At 49.9% G+C, this 17,832-nt stretch overlaps 2 protein-coding genes across 3 annotated transcripts in view; one reads left to right on the plus strand and one right to left on the minus strand.

Annotated features, from left to right (window-relative positions):
• The window catches only part of EFHC1 (EF-hand domain containing 1), a 63,486-nt gene extending 54,743 nt beyond the window's left edge, over nt 1-8,743 (plus strand). For both annotated transcript variants that reach the window (XM_006093232.3, XM_023757686.1), the window contains 2 exons: nt 6,431-6,641; nt 8,048-8,743. In XM_006093232.3, the coding sequence (XP_006093294.1) occupies nt 6,431-6,641; nt 8,048-8,119 (283 nt within the window). In that variant the 3' untranslated portion in view covers nt 8,120-8,743. The remainder of the gene's footprint in view (nt 1-6,430; nt 6,642-8,047) is intronic.
• Nucleotides 8,744-10,393: 1,650 nt separating this feature from the next.
• TRAM2 (translocation associated membrane protein 2) overlaps nt 10,394-17,832 on the minus strand; it is a 46,721-nt gene continuing 39,282 nt past the window's right edge. Inside the window, exons 9-11 of the mRNA XM_014459615.1 lie at nt 17,581-17,724; nt 16,643-16,806; nt 10,394-15,463 (exon numbers count right to left, since the gene is read on the minus strand). Of these exons, the coding sequence (XP_014315101.1) occupies nt 15,390-15,463; nt 16,643-16,806; nt 17,581-17,724 (382 nt within the window). The 3' untranslated portion in view covers nt 10,394-15,389. The remainder of the gene's footprint in view (nt 15,464-16,642; nt 16,807-17,580; nt 17,725-17,832) is intronic.

A 17,832-nucleotide genomic window follows, 5' to 3' on the forward strand; every position in this document is an offset into this window, starting at 1 on the left:
TAAATCAGAGCTTCTGTTATTTTTTCAACTTCTCTGGAAACCTATTCTTTGTATTTTTTTTTCCTACTTCTGTTTACTAAGTTGGTGTTTATCAAGATCCTGTTTGTGGTCCTGTAGTTTGCTTTCTCTAAATTCTTATCTCACTGCAGGGTGTCAATTGCTCTCCATCTTGACCATTCTCTCCTGATTCCATTCCTAGATTCCTGTCTGCCTATTGGGTGTGCCTTCATCCAGCTGAATCAGCAGCATCTTCTACTTGGTACAACTTTGTTTTCATCTTTCTAGCTCACCTGATCTTCCTTCTTCTCTCTTCTTTTTGCTTACCTGTTGCATAAAGTTGTGATAACAATGAGGTGTGATGACATATGTGAAGAACCAGCATAGTGCCTGGCACACAGGAGGCAAACAATGCCCATTCCCTCTTTCTCTCAATCACAGCAGAGTTCCACTGGCCTTAATGTGAGACCTTGGAGATACCATATTCAATTAGCTACTAATTTCTTTTCATTTTATTCTACAACTAGAGGCCTGGTGCACAAATTTGTGCATGGGTGGGGTCTGGCCAGCCCGCCCCGATGGGGGCCCATCAGGCCGGGCTGGCAGGGGGTAGGGGCCACCGGTGGTTGGCCAGCCAGCCCTGCCCCGGATCAGGGTGTTGGGGGCTGATCAGGAGCCGGGCAGCCCAGGGTGGGCCAGCCGATAGGGGCCCAAATCAGGCTGGTTGGCTGCCGCAGTGCATGTTATAGCCACCGTACGTTCTGGTCGTTTTGGTCGTTCTGCCGTTCTGGTCGCTGGGTGTGTGTGTGTGTGTGTGTGTGTGTGTGTGTATCTTGCCTCTGACTTCTTTTCATTCTCACCACCATTTCCTAATTTAAAGAACTCAATCAGTCTGCACATAATAACAATAGCCATAACAACAGAAGCAGACTAGAAATTAGCTTAAGCCAGTGGAGTTATATGTTTCTTATGGAACACAATGTCTGGAGGTGAGCAGTCCAAAGCTGGCATGGTGGTTCTACAACCGAGACCTGACTTTTTCTATCTCTCTTCTCTGACATCCTGAGCAAGTAGCTTTTGTCCACATGCTCTTTCATTCTGTGGACACAAAGCTAACATTCCATTTCCAGCATTGCATCTGTATTCCAGTTAGGAGGAAGAGGAAGACAAAGGGGAAAAGACCAAACAGCCAGTCTCGTCATGTCTTTCCTGTTTTTAAAGGGCTTATCTAGAAGCCCAACCTAGCAACTTCTGCTTGCAGCTCACTGTCTGGGCTGTGTCACATGACCACTCCTAATTGCTGCTCAAACAAAAGAAGGGCTCTATTAGGAAGAAGGAGAGGATGAATATGGGACAGGTAACCCCCAACGTCTGCCATACTCCCATCATTGCTTACCTAGGCTTCCACAATGTCTCCTAACTCACCTTCCCATCTCCATTCTCTACCCTCGTCCATTTCACACACTGTTACCAAACCAGTCATCCTAGAATTTAGCTTCAAACCTATCACAGTAGCCCCTACCCACCAACTTTATTGAGGTATAATTGACAAATAAAATTGTGTATATTTAAAGTACACAAGATTCTACACATACATTGTGAAATGATTACCACAATCAATTAACCCATCTATCATGTCACATAGTTACCACTTATTATGTCACACAAGTGGTAGAATGTTTAAGATCTACTCTCTTAGTAAATTTCAAGTATACAGCACAGTATTATTATAAGTACCATATTATACATTAGATTCCACAGAACTTTTCATCTCATAACTGAGTTTGTACCCTTTGGCCAACATACCCCCTTATTCCCCAACCCCTAGCCCCTGGCAACCATATTTCTACTCTCTGTTTCTATAAGTTTGACTTTTAAAAGATTTCACACATAAATGAGATCATACAGTATTTGTCTTTCTCTGTTTGGGCTATTTCACTAAGTATATGTCCTTTAGGTTCATTCATGTCTCAAATGGTAGGATTTTCTTTTTTATGGCAAATAATATTCCATTACATTTCACATATTCCATTATATATATCTATATCTGTATGTACATATATAGATATAAATCTATATGTACATATATATATAGATATTCCATATATTTCATTATGTAGATAGCCAGTTTTTCCAGCACCATTCATTGAAGAGACTATTCTTGATCCATTGTGTATTCTTGGTTGCCTTGTCAAAGGTTTGTTTACCATATATGCATGGGCTTATTTTGAGGCTCTCTATTCTGCTCCATTGGTTTATGTGTCTGTTTTTATGCCAGTACCAAACTGTTTTGAATACTATAACTTATTATATAGTTTGAAACCAGGCACTGTGATATCTCCAGCTTTGTTGTTCTTTTTCAACATCACTTTGTCTAGTTGGAATCTTTTATGGTTCCGTATGAATTTGTTTTTTGTTTTTGTTATTTAATTTCTGTAAAAAATGCCATTGGAATTTTGATAGGGGTTGTATTAAATTTGTAAATTACTTTGGATATTATGGATATTTTAACAATATTAATTCTGCCAACACAGGAACAGTCTTCTTCCATTTCTTTCATTAATGTCTTATTTTCAGTGCACAGGTCTTTCACCTCCTTTGTTAAATGTATTCCTAAGTATTTTATTGTTTTAGAAGCTATTGTGAATGGGATTATTTTCTTAATTTCTCTTTCGGATAGTTTACTGATTTATGTATGTTGATTTTTTGTATCCAGGAATTTTACTGAATATGTTGACTACTTCTAACAGGTTTTTTAGTGGCATCTTTAGGTTTTCTACATATAAGATCATGTCATCTGCAAACAGATAGTTTTACTTTTCCCTTTCCTATTTGGATATATTTTATTTATTTTTTGCCTAATTGCTCTTGTTAGGTCTGTGTTGATTGAATAGAGGTGGTGCAAGTGGGCATGCTTGTCTTGTTCACTATGAGGTATGATGTTAGCTATGGGTTTGTCATTTATGGCCTTTATAAGGTTGAGCTACATTCCTTCTATACTTAATTTGTTGAGAGCTTTTATCATGAAAAGATGTTAGGTTTTGTCAAGTGCTTTTTATGTATCTATTGAGATAATTATGCTTTTTACCCTATATTCTATTAATGTGATATATTACATTTATTGATTTGTATATGTTGAACCATCCTTGATACAAAGGATAAATCCTACTCATCATAGTGTATTGTTGGATTCAGTTTGCTAGTATTTTATTGAGGATATTTGCATCTGTGTTCACCAGGGATACTGGCCTGAATTTTTTTTTTCTTGTAGCATCTTTGTCCTTAGTATCAGGGTAATACTGGCCTTGTATTATGAATTTAAGAGTGTTCCCTCCACTTCACTTTTTTTTCGAAGAGTTTGAGAATGATTGCTATTTTTTTTTAATAAATCTTTTTGTTCAGATTATTACAGTTGTTCCCCTTTTTCCCCCCCATAGCTCCCCTCCACTCAGTTCCCACCTCACCCTCTGCCCTTAGCCCCCCACTGTCCTCATCCATAGGTGTCCGCTTTTTGTTGCTGGGTCAAAGGTCATACACATGGAAAATGTAGCTATTTCCATCCACGACGTGTCCCTGTGTTCGGAAAGGTCTCTCACGACTTGTTCACACTCTACTCAGAAAGGGTATGGAGACATGTAACGGCTTTTTAAAATAATGTATCCTCTTATGTTTAAAATGAGGATTTCGTTACCAAAAGTGAGGAGAAGGCAACACTACAGCTGTTCTCGCTCCTCTCGCCCTTCGGGTGGTAGTTGTGCTTGGGGCTGCGTGCTGGTTCGTGGGCCGTTGACGAAGCTGTCTGGGCGGCTCGCGCGGTTCCGCTGACTTCCCAGGGGCCGTCTCAGCCTCACAGGGACCATCTCAGCCTCACAGGGACCGTTTCAGCCTCACTGGGACTGTCGCAGCCTCACAGGGGCCGTCGCAGCCTCGCAGGGGGCACCACAGCCTCACATGGAGCGCCGCATCCCACGTTGGGGGTGAAGGTGCAAGTCAGAAGCTCCTCTCGCTGTCTCTCCTGCTGGAAGTTTCTGAGAGCTGTCTGCAGGTGCTGGACATCATACTTTAACTGGTCAACATGAAGTTTGGCATTCTGTCTTTTGTTGGGAGGCTCCTTGCTGGACAAAATCTCCAGGCTTTCTAGCTGGCTGAATATCTGGTATGCTTGCTTGGGTTTCGTTTTCTACTAAGTGCATAGACTGCTTGTCTGCTGTCTCCCGGTGTCCCATGTGAGACTGGATCTGGTGGACCTGCTTGTGTGTTTGCTGGTACAGCGGTTCCATGTCGCCGGCCCAGCCGGGTCTGGCTCCGGCTTCCTCCGAACCTGAGTCTGCTTCTTGAGTGTGTCTCTTATGGGTGCGAGGAGTTGAAATCTGCAGTTAGTTGGGTTACACTGCAAAAGCGCAGGTGGTTCCTTTTGTGCCACTGGCACAGCTTGGGCGGGGATGTAAATTGAGTAGGGCGGGGTCTCAAGGAATCACCAGCGCAGAGCAAGCAGCAATGGCGTCTCCACGACTCCTCGCCTCTCCGGGACTCTGCGTCCCCAAGTACCAGCCAGCAGCTCCGCGAGAGAGCCACCCTTGCTTTCCTACCGGCTGCAAGGCCGTCCCACCTCTCCCCGTAGGGGTCTGGGGCCTCAGAATCCCGCCCCAAACAAGCTCAGTGGATTCAAGAGTTTGTAACCCCTTCCGATTGAAAAAAAAAACCCGCTTCTTGAGTGTGTCCCTTATGGATGCTAGGAGTTGAAATCTGCAGTTTGTTGGGTTATGCTGTAAAAGTGCCGATGGTTCCTTTTGTGCCTCTGGCACAGCTTGGGCAGGGATGTAAATTGAGTAGGGCAGGGTCTCAGGGAGTCACCAGGGCAGAGCAAACAGCAATGGCGTCTCCGTGGCTCCTGGCGTCTCCGCGTCCCCTCGCCTCTCCGCGACTCCGCAACTCCGCGTCCCCAAGTGCCGGCGAGCATCTCCACGAGAGAGCCACCTCGCTTTCTGATCCACTGCAAGGCCGTCCCGCCTCTCCCTGTAAGGGTCTGGGACCTCAGAATCCTGCCCCAAACAAGCTCAGTGGATTCGAGAGTTTGTAACCCCTTCTGATTGAAAAAAACCACGCATCCAGTTGCAGGCTGCCTGGCGCGCGACTCCGTACCTCTGTTCTTGGCGCCTCTGCATATCCTACTGTCTCAATGTGCTTCTTTCTTTCCTTCCAGTTGTAGAATTTCCACTGGGCTAGCTTTCCCATGGTTCTGAATGATAGCTGTTTGTCTTATAGTTGGTAGTTTCAATGTTGTTGTGGGAGGCAGCACGCATAGGTCTATACCTTATGTCGCCATCTTGGTTCCGCTATTAATTCTTATTAAAATGTTGGTAGAATTCACCAGTGAAACCATCTGGTCCTGGATTTTTCTTTTTTGGGAGATTTTTGGTTACTGATTCAATCTCCTACTTGTTATGGCTTACTCAGATTTCCTATTTCTTGATGATTCAATCTTTTTAAGTTGTATGTTTCTAGGAACTTTTTGTTTGGTTTATTTCTAGAAATTTAACCATTTCTTTCAGGTTATCCATTTGTTGATGTATGATTGTTTATAATAGTCTCTTATTATCCTTTGTATTTCCGTGGCTATTGGTTATAATGTTTCCTCTTTCATTTTTGAGTCTTTTCTCTTTCCTTAATTTGTGTAGCTATAAGTATGTCATTTTTTGGTTATCTTTAAAAAAAAAAAAAGATAAGACCTCTTAGTTTTATTGATCTTTACTATCATTTTTCTAGTCTCTATTTCATTTATTTCTGCTTTGATTTTATTATTTGCTTCCTTCTGCTAATTTTATAACTGTACCGTCATGTTCAAAGGAAATAAAAATCTGGCTCTTGCTTATCCTGGTTGTGATTTGAAAGGATAGACCTTTTCCCTAACATTCTGGGCTTCTGATCTCTCTTCATTTCAGGAAGTGCTAATCCTGAACTTCTCAATCCATCACATAGAGCAGTCTCTTAGCTTTCATAGATAATCTTCACAAAACTCAAGAGTGAATTGGAGAGAGAGTGTTCAAGTATAAGAGACCCCTGACTGCATAGTTATAGAGAAATATTTTTAAAACTCAGACATTTATTTTTAGATGATGTCATGTGGATGAAGTAGATCATGCGACTCCCACAAACAAGGCACTTGGGATGGTGGTGGTGTTAGATTTGGCTCTGACGGCGGCCAGGGAGGCTGAGCTTCAGTGCAGACGCTGCCCCTGGTAGGCTGTCCTGAGGCAGAGGTCACCCACCAGCCAGCCACTGCGGGCCAGTGTTCAGCGATTGGTCAGCTCTGTGTCGAAGCTGTTTGCCATTAAAAGTTTCCTGGACTGCACCACGTGAGAACTTTGGTCACTGAGATAAGAGTAGCCAAGAGTAAATTCCATAGCCCATCATTTCCTTCCTTCCTCCACAGAAAACCAACGGGAGTGGATCCAAGCATGCAGGAACTGGAGGCATTAATAGACAGAATCCAGAAGCAAGTGAAAGACCATCCCTGCAGAGATAACATTCGAGAGGCATTCCAAGTTTATGACAAGGAGGCGACAGGATTCGTGGACAGAGAGGTGTTCTTTAAAATCTGTAGCACTCTCAGCGTCCCAGTTGACGATTCCTTGACTAAGGAGGTCAGTATGAGTTCTTTTCCCAGGTAATTGCAAGGCCGCGCACCGTTCATTCTCTCTTAAAGACAATTAAGTATGTATTTCGTTTTAACTGGGGAAGATCTAGGGTGTTCAAGTCAGGTCTCCTGTTCAGTCCTGATTATGGTTTTCCCTTGATTCATTGGCTTTCTGTTCTCATTGCTGTTGCAAGGCATCTGTAAGTGGTGAGGCTAGGCAGCACAGAGAGGCTAATAAGACATGTTGGGGTTGAAGGAGGGCAGCAGAGGTGGTCCTGGAGGGGCGGTCACCCAGGGCAACTCACAGACACCGGGCTGAGAGGGTTGGTGGGCAGCCAGTAACATCCTTCACAGTGATAAGTACGTTAGCCCATCTGGAGGACTAGCCTGGAAGAAGGCGTGACCGCTGCTCAGGGACAATGGCGTCTGTCAGTAGGGGCCCCATGACGACGTGGACATTCTCCTCTTAGAAATTTTCATGAGTTGAAGAGAGCATTTCATGCCTTTTCCCCTTATCGACCCCTTTAGCCAGATCCCTAGAAGTCAGACAAAATTTTTCCCACCTTGCCAATGACTGTGACTTACTGTCATTGAGACATTCTCATTGATTAAGAAGACTGAGATGCTATAGACCTTAAAGATCTTTTAGCAAAAAGGAATGTTCAGAGGTAAGATTCATTTGGGGAGGGCTTTTGCTTAGGGCTAAAGTGACTAGGTTGGAGACGAGGATATTTTGTAAGCAGGGACATTAGCTAGGAGTGGGGGAGACAGAAAGAAAGGTATTTGTTCACATGGGCCAAAGCCCATTTAGCTTCCCAAAGCTCAGATTGACAGCATCCCCAGATTTTAAGTCATGTGTATTATGTGTGAGCCGACATGAGAGAGAGGCATTGCAGTCCGTGGGAGTGGGACAGGGAAGGTGGGTGGGGTGGATTTGCACGTGTCTTATGAGGGCAACCACAGCAAGTCAGTCTACTACCACTCACAACTGAGTTTCAGGGGACATGGTTTGGGCAGTGACATAACTAGATTTTTCTATTAGACTGCAATAACACCAACTCGCTATTTTGAGTCTTACTCTGCACAGACTGGGTGGACAAAATCTTGTCTTTGAATATAAAAACAATAAAAATTGCTTTTTTTAAAATAATTGAAAGTGATAGTGCCCTTAAAAATGCAAATATTGGTTCTGAAATCTTGGCCAGGCCATTCACTCCACCTGAGATTTGATTTTACTAACTGTGAGAGGGGGTAATATCCGACCATGCACTGGGTCACAGGAGCACTTCAGAACCAACTGAGGGTATAAAAACTGCACTGGTTGCAAAGGTGGGGTCAGTGTTGATAGGGCCCTGCAGTGACGCAGCAGGCAGCCCTCATGTCTGTCCCGCCTGCTCTCTGTCTCCCCTGCAGTTAATCAGGATGTGCTCTCACGGAGAAGACAAGATCAACTACTACAACTTTGTCCGGGCTTTCTCAAACTGACCTGGCTGAGAAGAGGGTGCAATAGTGTTTTGAGGTTGGACCTACACTTTGAAATATACCTTGTACTCTTTGTAGAGGCTTGAAAGTATATCAAGCCTTTGAAAGTATATTCCTTTCTCTCTTGTTTCTTATATTTCACTACTTCTGAAGTCTAAGTTAGATTGCATCTTGTAAGAAGATTGGTGCCTTATTGAGGGAAGTAGAGATGGGGGTGTTGTGATGGTTAACTTTATGTGTCGAGCTGACTGGGCCTTGGGGAACCTAGATATTTGGTCAAATGTTATTCCTGGGTGTCTGTGAGGGTGTTTCTGGGTGGGATGAACATTTGAGTTGGTGGACTGAGTAAAGCAGGCTGCCCTCCCAGTGTGGGTGGGCCTCTTCCAACTCATTAAAGGTCTAAATAGAAAAGGCTGACCTTCCCCAAGGAGAGTGAATTCCCCCTGCATGCCCTCAAACTGCAGCATCAGCGTTCTCCTGCCTTCTGACTCAAACATTAGCTCTTCCTGGGTCTCAAGCCTGCTGGTCTTCAGACTGGAACTACCCTGTCGGCTCTTACGGTCTCCTTGTTGATTGACTAGTCAAACTCTGTAATCACGTGAACCATTCCCTATAATAAAGCTCATTCTTTCTATATAGATTCCATTGTTTCTGTTTCTCTAGAGAACCTTGACTAATACAGGTGTGCAATGAGTAAGAGCGAAGAAAAGATAGAATTGGCTAGGACAGCGGTTTTCAACCTGTAGGTCGCGACCCCTTTGGTGGTCGAATGACCCTTTCACAGGGGTCGCCTAAGACCATCCTGCATATCAGATATTTACATTATGATTCATAACAGTAGCAACATTACAGTTATGAAGTAGCAACGAAAATAATTTTATGGTTGGGTCACAACATGAGGAACTGTATTTAAAGGGCCAGAAGGTTGAGAACCACTGGGCTAGGAGAAGCATCATTTGGGGTTTTGGAAATAAGCACAAAGCACTGGTATTGCTGCTCAGCCAATGCCTGCTCCCCACCTGCCTGCTTGCCCCAGGATTATAGGGAAATACACATGTTTTTGTGAGATGGTGGGTGGCTTACAGATTTAGGGCTAGTAAAATCTGCCTTTCTATGAATATTGGCTTGTGAGTTACCACTGCTCAGGCCCTAGGTCTATACTTTATACCACCAGGGGGCCTTGAAAATACCATCTAATTAAGGGTGTACACGAATATGTCAAATTCATCTATAGGTTTGGAGGGGATCTGGGACTAGCTGGTAAAAAAGATGTTTCTAAACGTTTCGAGAATCGAGGGTCACTTGGATGAGTGACTCCTGAATATCCTGCTGGCACTTTATTTGTACCATTGAATACTTTATTTGTACCATGAACTTAGCATTCACTGTCCCTTAATCTTACCACTCCCACTCCCTGCAAAAACAAGCAAGCAAACCAACCAACCCCAAAACTGTAAGAGCACAGGGGAGCAAACAGTTCAGAACGGTTACCTGCCTTTCCACTCTACTGCTCTGCCTCTCCCTCCTCCCCTTACGGAAAGCCTTCACCGCTCCACTGTCAGATCCGTGGTCTCAGACCCTGTACCCTTCCTCTACCTGGTTCAGAGACACCAGAAGCTGGAGGTCACCTAGCTTCTCACGGCAGGGCAGGACTGCAACCTGAGTCACCAGAGCTCGCCCTCCACCAGCACCTCTCCTGCGCCTCAGGCAAAGGTTCCCTGTTTAATCCTCATTTCCTGTGGTGTCCTTGGCTAATGGCCACCTGTAACTGCACTCCTGTCCTGATGGTCTGGAAAACACAGAGACAGCTGCAGGCAGTAGACCATCTGCCCGACACTAGCCGTCCCACTGCCCACATGATCCCGAACACTTGGACATGTGTTCACTACCAGTACAAATCCTGGGTGGCTTTTACTTAACCCCGTCTTCTCCAGCCCAATGACGTCATAACGCAGCAGACATCAAGCTCGGTGTGCTTTCCTCTGTGAAGCTTCCTACCCACAAACCCATGTTGAGACCACGCCTTTCCACTTTTGTACCTTACTGTTATAGACACGAATAAAAATGATGCCCGTTATTCAATATAACTCTTCTTCCTCTTCCAATTCCCCAATTCATGTGACACAACAAACATATCGCAAAAGATATACAAGAAATGGCTAATAAGAGTGAAAACTATAAGAAATTAGACTAAAATTGACACACTCATTTTTTCAAGTAAAAGCAAAGGTAAGCATCCTGATCAAAAAGGAATATAAGGAATTGTACCAGAGACAATTAGACTGATAATTCTATGCCTTTTTATTCAGTTATTTCAAAAATATCTGCTGATCATTTTTTTTCAAAATGTACATTTAAAAAATCCATACAAAACTGTAATTGTTTTCAAACCAGACAGAAACAGTGGAAAAAGGGTTTTGAAAAAAGTTCACTGAAAGTAAAAAGCCCCCCCCCCCAAAAAAAAAACAAAAAAAAAACTAGAACCTTTTACATGAGCATAAATACGGCAGGCACAAAATTTCCTTGAGTTCCTTGCTGAAATTTGGTCCATAACATGAACAGGCTAAAGTAGAAAAACAAAAACACTTTTGTCCACATTTGCATTATGAGTTGCCCAGGGCACCAGCAGCCTCAGCTTATCCTTCAGATGTTTATTAAACAAGAGGAACTGGAAAATGAGGTTTAGTCTCATCCATAAACACTTGAATCTGTACCCAAGGAAGTGGTGGCACTTCCAAGCACAGGTGGCGCCTGCCAGGTGAACAGGGCTGTCCAGCCGTGGCTGACTCAGAAAATCTCCACGTGAGCAAGAAACTCGAAGCTTCCAGGCAGAGTGATGGCGATACCTCGGTGTCCCAGATCTTACTCTCAGACACTGACTTATTAATGCCCCTTCATGAGGATAGTTATTTTCCTTTTCAACAGATTATACAAAAATTATATGGACTTCTAAGATGATGCTACAATGTTCTACTAGGGTGCCACAGAAACCCACCCAGGATCACGGGAATGACAGCAACAAAGGGAAAGTGGCTAACAGTTCTTCTGTAGGGGATGACGACTGCCCCTCCCGTGGGTCCCTTCCCTTTCCAATCGCAGGGCGTTGTAAGGGACAGCAAGGCCTGTGGACCGACCACTGGCTGGGAGGGTTATTGCACAACCCGGAAGAGCAAGGGAAAGGCAGGCAGGCTTGGAGGGGTGGGAGAGGGTAGCTGCTAACACAAGGTAACACTGAATTAGGAGCTGGAAGAAGTTCTGCAACAGCCGACCTAGACCCATTGTCCAACGGGGATGTGAGTTAACAATTGTGACTGCAAAGTAAACACCTTTGTCATATACACTTTGGGTTGAATGGGAAGCAAAAAAGATCAGAAGAGGTTTTAGCAAGGGTACCTTTCTTTATAATCTGGGGGGTGGCGGGAGACAGACTGGAAGAGCGGGTCTCACCATGTTGGGGCCAAAGACATACATGGGCTTAGTGCCCCTGGCCCTCTGAGCTTCCCTTAACAGGTATGAACAGGTGGGAGGCACAGGTGCCTGCAATGGGCCTTCCCTGGCTTCCCAGCCACCCAGGCCCGAAAACCAACTCCAGGGAGAAACCAAAAACAAAACGGAATAGACCCCAGACCCTAACACAATGAGGCGGGGGGAGGTTGAGACAAAGGAGGCAAAACTCTCACAATCAGTATCCCTTTTACATGTGACTGCCCCGGGCCAGTTCCTGGGCTGCTCCTGACAAACAGCCCAAGCCCTGGCTCGGGGGCGGGGACCACACGGCAAATAAGGCACTTCTTACAGAAATGAATCTGCTGAGGACAAAACTCACATGCGCTGCCCAACAGGCTACCTGGAGCCAGTGGGCCAGCGCTTTTCTGAGGCCTCCATAGAAAGGTTGTGGGGCGTGGGGACACGAGGCAGCAAGTAGGTCCTCTTCAGCCTTTGGGGAGGAAACGGGGGTAGAGTGAGAAGTTGGTAAAGCCTTCCTCACGGGCCAACACAGGCGGGAGAGGGATTCTATTTAGGCTCCAAGCCATCCGACAATGACCCATGTCCGCAGTCGTGCCCAAAGTGCCTCCTGACAGACGGGGCTGTGAGCTGGGAGGGCAGGAGCGGGAAGGACCACACAGTTGTCTGACTCTCAACACCCTCTCCAAGAAACAGCAGAGGCCTGTGAAGAACGGGAATGGACGTCCGATCACAGCCGAGGTCTTAGGCAGGGAGGGAGTCACACCCTGGCCTCCCTGCCCTCTCTCCAGGCCTGGGAAACCACCTGGGCAGGCTGAAGCCTGCGAAAGAAATCCAAACCAGTCCCCAGCCTCCAGCCAGTCACCTCAAATTACAAAGGCCTCCTGGGAGGGGATGCTCTGCCCCTACCTTATTCACCACTTAGCCAAAAGTCCAGGGGACTGAGGAAGTCCCTCAGGAAGGCCCAGGCGCACGCCCTGGGACAGCACCCCGGGCTTCAGGGCGCCCAGGTCCGAGGGGCTGCATGTGCAGAGGCTGGAGCACAGATGACTGTTTTGGTTTCTGTGAAATGTTGGTAAATTCTGACTTCAGACAAATGGAAAAGATTCTCTGGGCAACCACTTCGCTCTGGTGGCCCAGACACTCAGGGTTAGAGCAGACTAGAGGGAGCAGCAGCCACCCCCACTCCCACTCAGCCTGCCTCTGACCCAGGCCTGCCCCACCTGCAGCAGGGACACGTGCAGCTCCCAGCCTGGGTGGTAAGAGCTCTCCCATCACGGAGCTTCAAGGAGGGGGGCGCAGCACGATCCTCCATCCCACCAGCGTGGCCTCCCTGCTCTCTCCTGCCCCCAGCTGCCTGGGGGCCGCCTCCACCTCATGGGGCCACTCAGAGAGGTGGAGGGGCCGCGGCTGCTGAGGTAGACTGGCCTGTGCCCTCCTGCTCTGGCGGGTGGTGCGGAGCTGGCCTCCCCAACGTGGGGGTGTCTGACAGGACCCCCAGAGGGTGTGGTATGCTGGGAACAGAAGAGAGTGTTTAAGACGGAAAGGAGCCAAAGTGGCCAGAATAACACGAGCCAGCCCAGCGAGCTCACAGGATGAGGTGGGACTGAGGTGTTTAGCCCCTGGCAACATGGTTTGGGCCAACTGCCAAAGACCTGGCTCTGCTCTGAAAGAAATGTGCCAGGGACCAGTGGGGTGACAAAGCTCCCCACAATGACCCTCTTACCCCCTCAAATCGCTAGTGATGCCCAGCTGGTGAGATGCTAGCCTTGTCTCGGGTTTTTATGGCAGAGAAGGTCTGACTCTCATCACTGTGCCTTAGGAAATGGAGCCGGAGCTGCCGGGTCACGGGGGTGGTGGACTCACCTCGGAGGCACTGCACACAGCATGGAGCCTGCAGGGCACTTGGGGAACACGCACGCTGAGAACACCTCCACGCAGCTGGGAGGCTGCTGTGGGCGGGACGTGCCTGCTCTCAGCACCGCCCCAGCCCAATCACACGTGCATCTGCTGAAGGCCGACTCCACAGCTCAACGGGGCTCAGCTGCGATGCAGCCTCGAGCAGGAACGCACGGCCCGGGGACCTCCTGAGGGCGCCCGGCTGCTGGGGCAGGCGCAGGAGGCTGCTGGCTGAACACCCAGCCATCAGCAGCCACCAGGCCTTTACCAGGTTCTGCTTTGCAGGCCAGAGATGGTCAGAGAAGGACGGGAGAGACGCCTGTTTTCAAAAACACTGTCCACTTCCTAAGAGTAACCAGAAGCCACGGGGAGTTGCTCCTTCCCAGCCATCTGACAGAGATGAGGGCCCACAGGTGTTAGGAAACAGATCCCTCATTCTCTGGGAAATTAAAACTGATCTCTGATGCAAGTGATGCATAGAAGGGTTGTGGCATCGATGAGAAGACCCATCTCTCCCTTTTGGATGATAACCCAAGGTTTGGCTTCTACTGTGATGCCAGAGAGAGAACCAGCCCATCAAATGACACTGACATTCCTGCGCCATCAAGACCCGCTCCCGTCCCCGCAGAGCTCAGGAGTTCTTAGGCTGGCCCTCTGGGAGCCTCAGCCTTCTGTGGGAGCCCCACAGGCCCATCAGGACACGGGGGCCTTGCCTGGGGGGAGAGGGGACAGACTACGAGAGGGACAGGGCAGAAAGCTCGGCACAGCTGAGCAGCCTGTCCTGGTGCACACCACCGAAAGCGCTGCAGGTGTGCTCAACAAGCATCAGCAGACGGCAATGCCCATGCCGAAGAACACTCAACCAGAGAGGCCGGGGGAGAATGGCACAGGTGACCCTCCTGGGGCCCAGGGCCAGGGGGGCTTGGTGTGCCTGCGGGTAGAGAGAGGACGTCAGGGCTGCCCGGGTCTGGGGTTTAGACCAGCACAGGCCTGCTGGTCTCAAGGCTTTCAGATTTGGTTTTGAATGCTGGTGAACGGTTGAAAAAGCAGTGCAGCCGGGGCTGCTGAAGAAAGGCTGGGGTCAACCCCGCCGTCACTTTCCCGAAGAACCTGCTGCTCAGCCCACGTGCTCTGGCTCTGGAGTGGGAAGCCTTGTCCTGCAGCAGTGCTTCCCCGGCCAGGCGAGGCAGGCCGGTTTCCATCGCAGGACCCGCCACGGGCAAGCTGTCTCGGTCAGGGGACCCGACACAGTTCACACCATCCTCCTGGACCCAGCGGTCAGGTCCCTAAGCCAAACGCCTTGGCATTTACCAGGAGCAGCGGCACGGCGGGGCCTGGAGACGGTGCCCAGAGCTGCAGTCACACCTCGTCAGTCAATCAGCACCCAGGAGACTGCGATCCGAGAGGCCGTCTCCCTCTTCCTGCCCGTCCATACGGGGCCACTGGGGCTGCTGTGGCCCAGGCGGAGGCTCCTCGCACGAGGCGTCTGCACGTTGACAGGCCCCGGACCGACGCTGGGGTTGGACGGCCAGGACTAGGACCTTCGCTCCCTCTCATGGTAAAAATCAAGACACAGAAAAATTGCACAAGACGGTCAAAGAAGGAAAAGGAGAAAGCAGCAGCGGTGTAGGAGGAAGGCGGCCAGCAGAAAGCTAGCGAGAACCTGGGCGTCCAGAACACCCAACAGAGCGCAGAGCTGTGGCCAGGGTGTGGCCCGGGGAGAGGGAGAGGGATTTTTGGTTTTATTGAGAATGGTTTATGGAAGAGTAAGAGAAAGCCAAGAAGAAAGGAGGAACAGCCCCGTTTAAAGACAGGTTCCTGCTGTTTGATGGAGCGTCAGGAGCAGGAAGGGGAGGCAGTGATGGAGGCTGGGCCCCCAAAGAGCATTCCTGTGCTCAGCACTTTGGCCTTAAGGAGACTTGAGTTTCTTAGTCCGTGGGGAGGTCCCATTCTCGGCCTTCACCACTCCGTTTTCGTGGTAACCTAGGAAGTAGAGAGAGACAGACGGACATGGCGTTTCTGCTGGGACTGGCGGAGAGGAGGGCGGGCCCAGGCAGCCCGGCCCAGCTGCTGCCCCACGATGAGCTGTGAGGACCCAGCAGATGCCCCAGGCTCCTGCTCTCCCCAGGGTCTTGCGACTGGAGGCTCCGTTTGAGGTGGTGGGTCTCTGACACAGTCACCTAGGACCAGGGAGCCTGCGCCTGGCCCGAGGCTGGGCCAGGTCCTTGCTGGAATCACTGCAAGACTCCAGGGTCCTGTTTCTTTCTGGCCCCTGCAGGGCAGCTGCCCCCATCAGCAACTCCGGGGAAGGTGAGGACAGAGGGGAGGAGGCAGAGGGGCTATAGGGACAAGGCCTTACTCAGGTGCCTGACACTCCTCTGGCAGAAAAATTAGGGCAGAAGAGGAAGATCTTTTTATTGTTGTCAAAAGCATGTCCGTGTGCTTGCTCCAAGTCCAAGAGGCACATCTGGCTGCCGCCTCCAGCCCATCCCACCCAGCCAGGCCTGGCTCCCGGCACGCCCAGCGCACACATGTCCGTTCTAACACACGAGCCCTTGCCAAGCAGACCACACCTGGAGAAGGCGAGTGAGTCAGAACACATCCTGGTGCAGACGGGCCTCAGGCTGTTGGAAAGTGCAGAGCTGGCCGTGCCCCAGGCCCAGAGGGGGCGGCGTGTACTGAAGGGGCAGGGCCCCCGGAGAAGTGGGTGTCCCTCCCCTGCCCACCTTGTGCTGTGCCATCTCGAGTCATTCCCGAAGGCAGAGAGGAGCCAGCAGCCTGGGCGGCCATGACCAGAGCAGAGGGCAGGTGAGGACAGAGGAGCCAGCCGCACAGAGCAGGCGCAGAGATTGGCCGGCGCCCAGAAGCCACCCTGAGGACATGCTTCCTGCCAGAGTTCCCCACCCAGCACGCCCTGCCCCACCACTGCCAGAGGGCTCGCGCCGAGTCAGGGCCAGCCCCACCCACAGCCTGTCCCTGGCCCACACCCAGCCACGTGCCAGCCAGGCCGCAGCCGCAGCTGGAGCCCAGGAGCCCCAGGCCCAGGGAGGGAGTCCAGACGGAGGGCGGGCCGCAGGACCGGTCTGGGTAGAGCCCAGGGCCCTGACTCCTTCCTCCCCGCCCCAGACAGCTCGCTCGCCTGCCCAAGGCCCTGGCACGTACCAGATTCCCTCTTGATGAGCCTTGCTGGTAGCCGGGGGGCCGCGGAGGCCCTCCGCTTGGCGCTCTGCTCGTTCCAGTACTCCCGCCAGTGCCGCAGCTGGGAGTGGATGAAGCGCCACATGAGCCAGGCCTGGGCAGCACACACCAGCAGCAGCACGCAGAGCCTGCAGAGGGGCAGAGCGGGGCTCAGGGGCTGGGCCCACAGCCCAGGGCTGGGACTCCCGAGGTCTGGAACCCTGCCGATCCCGTGGCCCATCGATCGCCTCAGCCTGGCAGGCCTCCACCACCCGGAGGGCACAGGGCTCCTGCTTATCTCCGCTCTAGCACACTCTGGGGTGGTGATGGATGCACAGGGCTAGGGAGGCGGGGAAGGAGGCAGCAACAGACACACAGTCACACTGTCCCCACACCTGGTGGGACCCATGGCCTGTCCCTTCTGTACCCGCAGCACAGAACACAGCTCATTCAGCTCCATATAAACTGGAAGGATTCAAATGAATTAGGATACAGCAGAAATAATTCGAGAGTGGCTTCTTATCTAGCATGAAACTTAAAAGCTGTGCAGTCCTAGATCAAGCACACACCCTCCCGGGCCCAGGGTCTCCCGGAAACAGTGGCCTCCTGGCTGCCATGGGAGGCCATTGCCAACCTGCTGAGAACTCGGCTGTAAAGAGTCCGAGTAGCTGTCGTGATCCCCGCGGGGCTGGGTGAGAAACCTCCTGAGCTCCATGAAGGGGAAGGGACTCCCCTGTGGACTGAGGCCCTGACAGTCTTTGTGGGCCAGGAAGTGAGGGTGGCCTAATGTCCAGAGATTTCCATAAACGTCAACTCAGGGGTTTGCTGCCTCCTGACCCTCCGAGAAGTCGTGCCAAGTTCAGGAGGCTCCTGGCCGCTCTCATGGAGCCCTGATGTATCGTCGTGCCCTATGCCCAACTCACCTGCAAAGTAAGGTATTGAAGTTCCCTTTCTCGGGGTCAAAAGCTTGGTTTTCCATGCGAGCAAGTCCAAAGCCGATGGCCAGCACGGCGAGAGTGAGGATGAAGAGGCGGGTGACCCCGAATACAGCAGCCCAGGCGTTAAACCTGTGCGCAGAGGTGAGGAAGGGACAGCAGCCTTTAGGGCAGTGGTTCTCAACCTTCCTAATGCCGCGACCCTTTAATACAGTTCCTCATGTTGTGGTGACCCCCAAC

Source organism: Myotis lucifugus, unplaced genomic scaffold (genome assembly GCF_000147115.1).
Source record: "Myotis lucifugus unplaced genomic scaffold, Myoluc2.0 scaffold_111, whole genome shotgun sequence".
Taxonomy (NCBI): Eukaryota; Metazoa; Chordata; class Mammalia; order Chiroptera; family Vespertilionidae; genus Myotis; species Myotis lucifugus.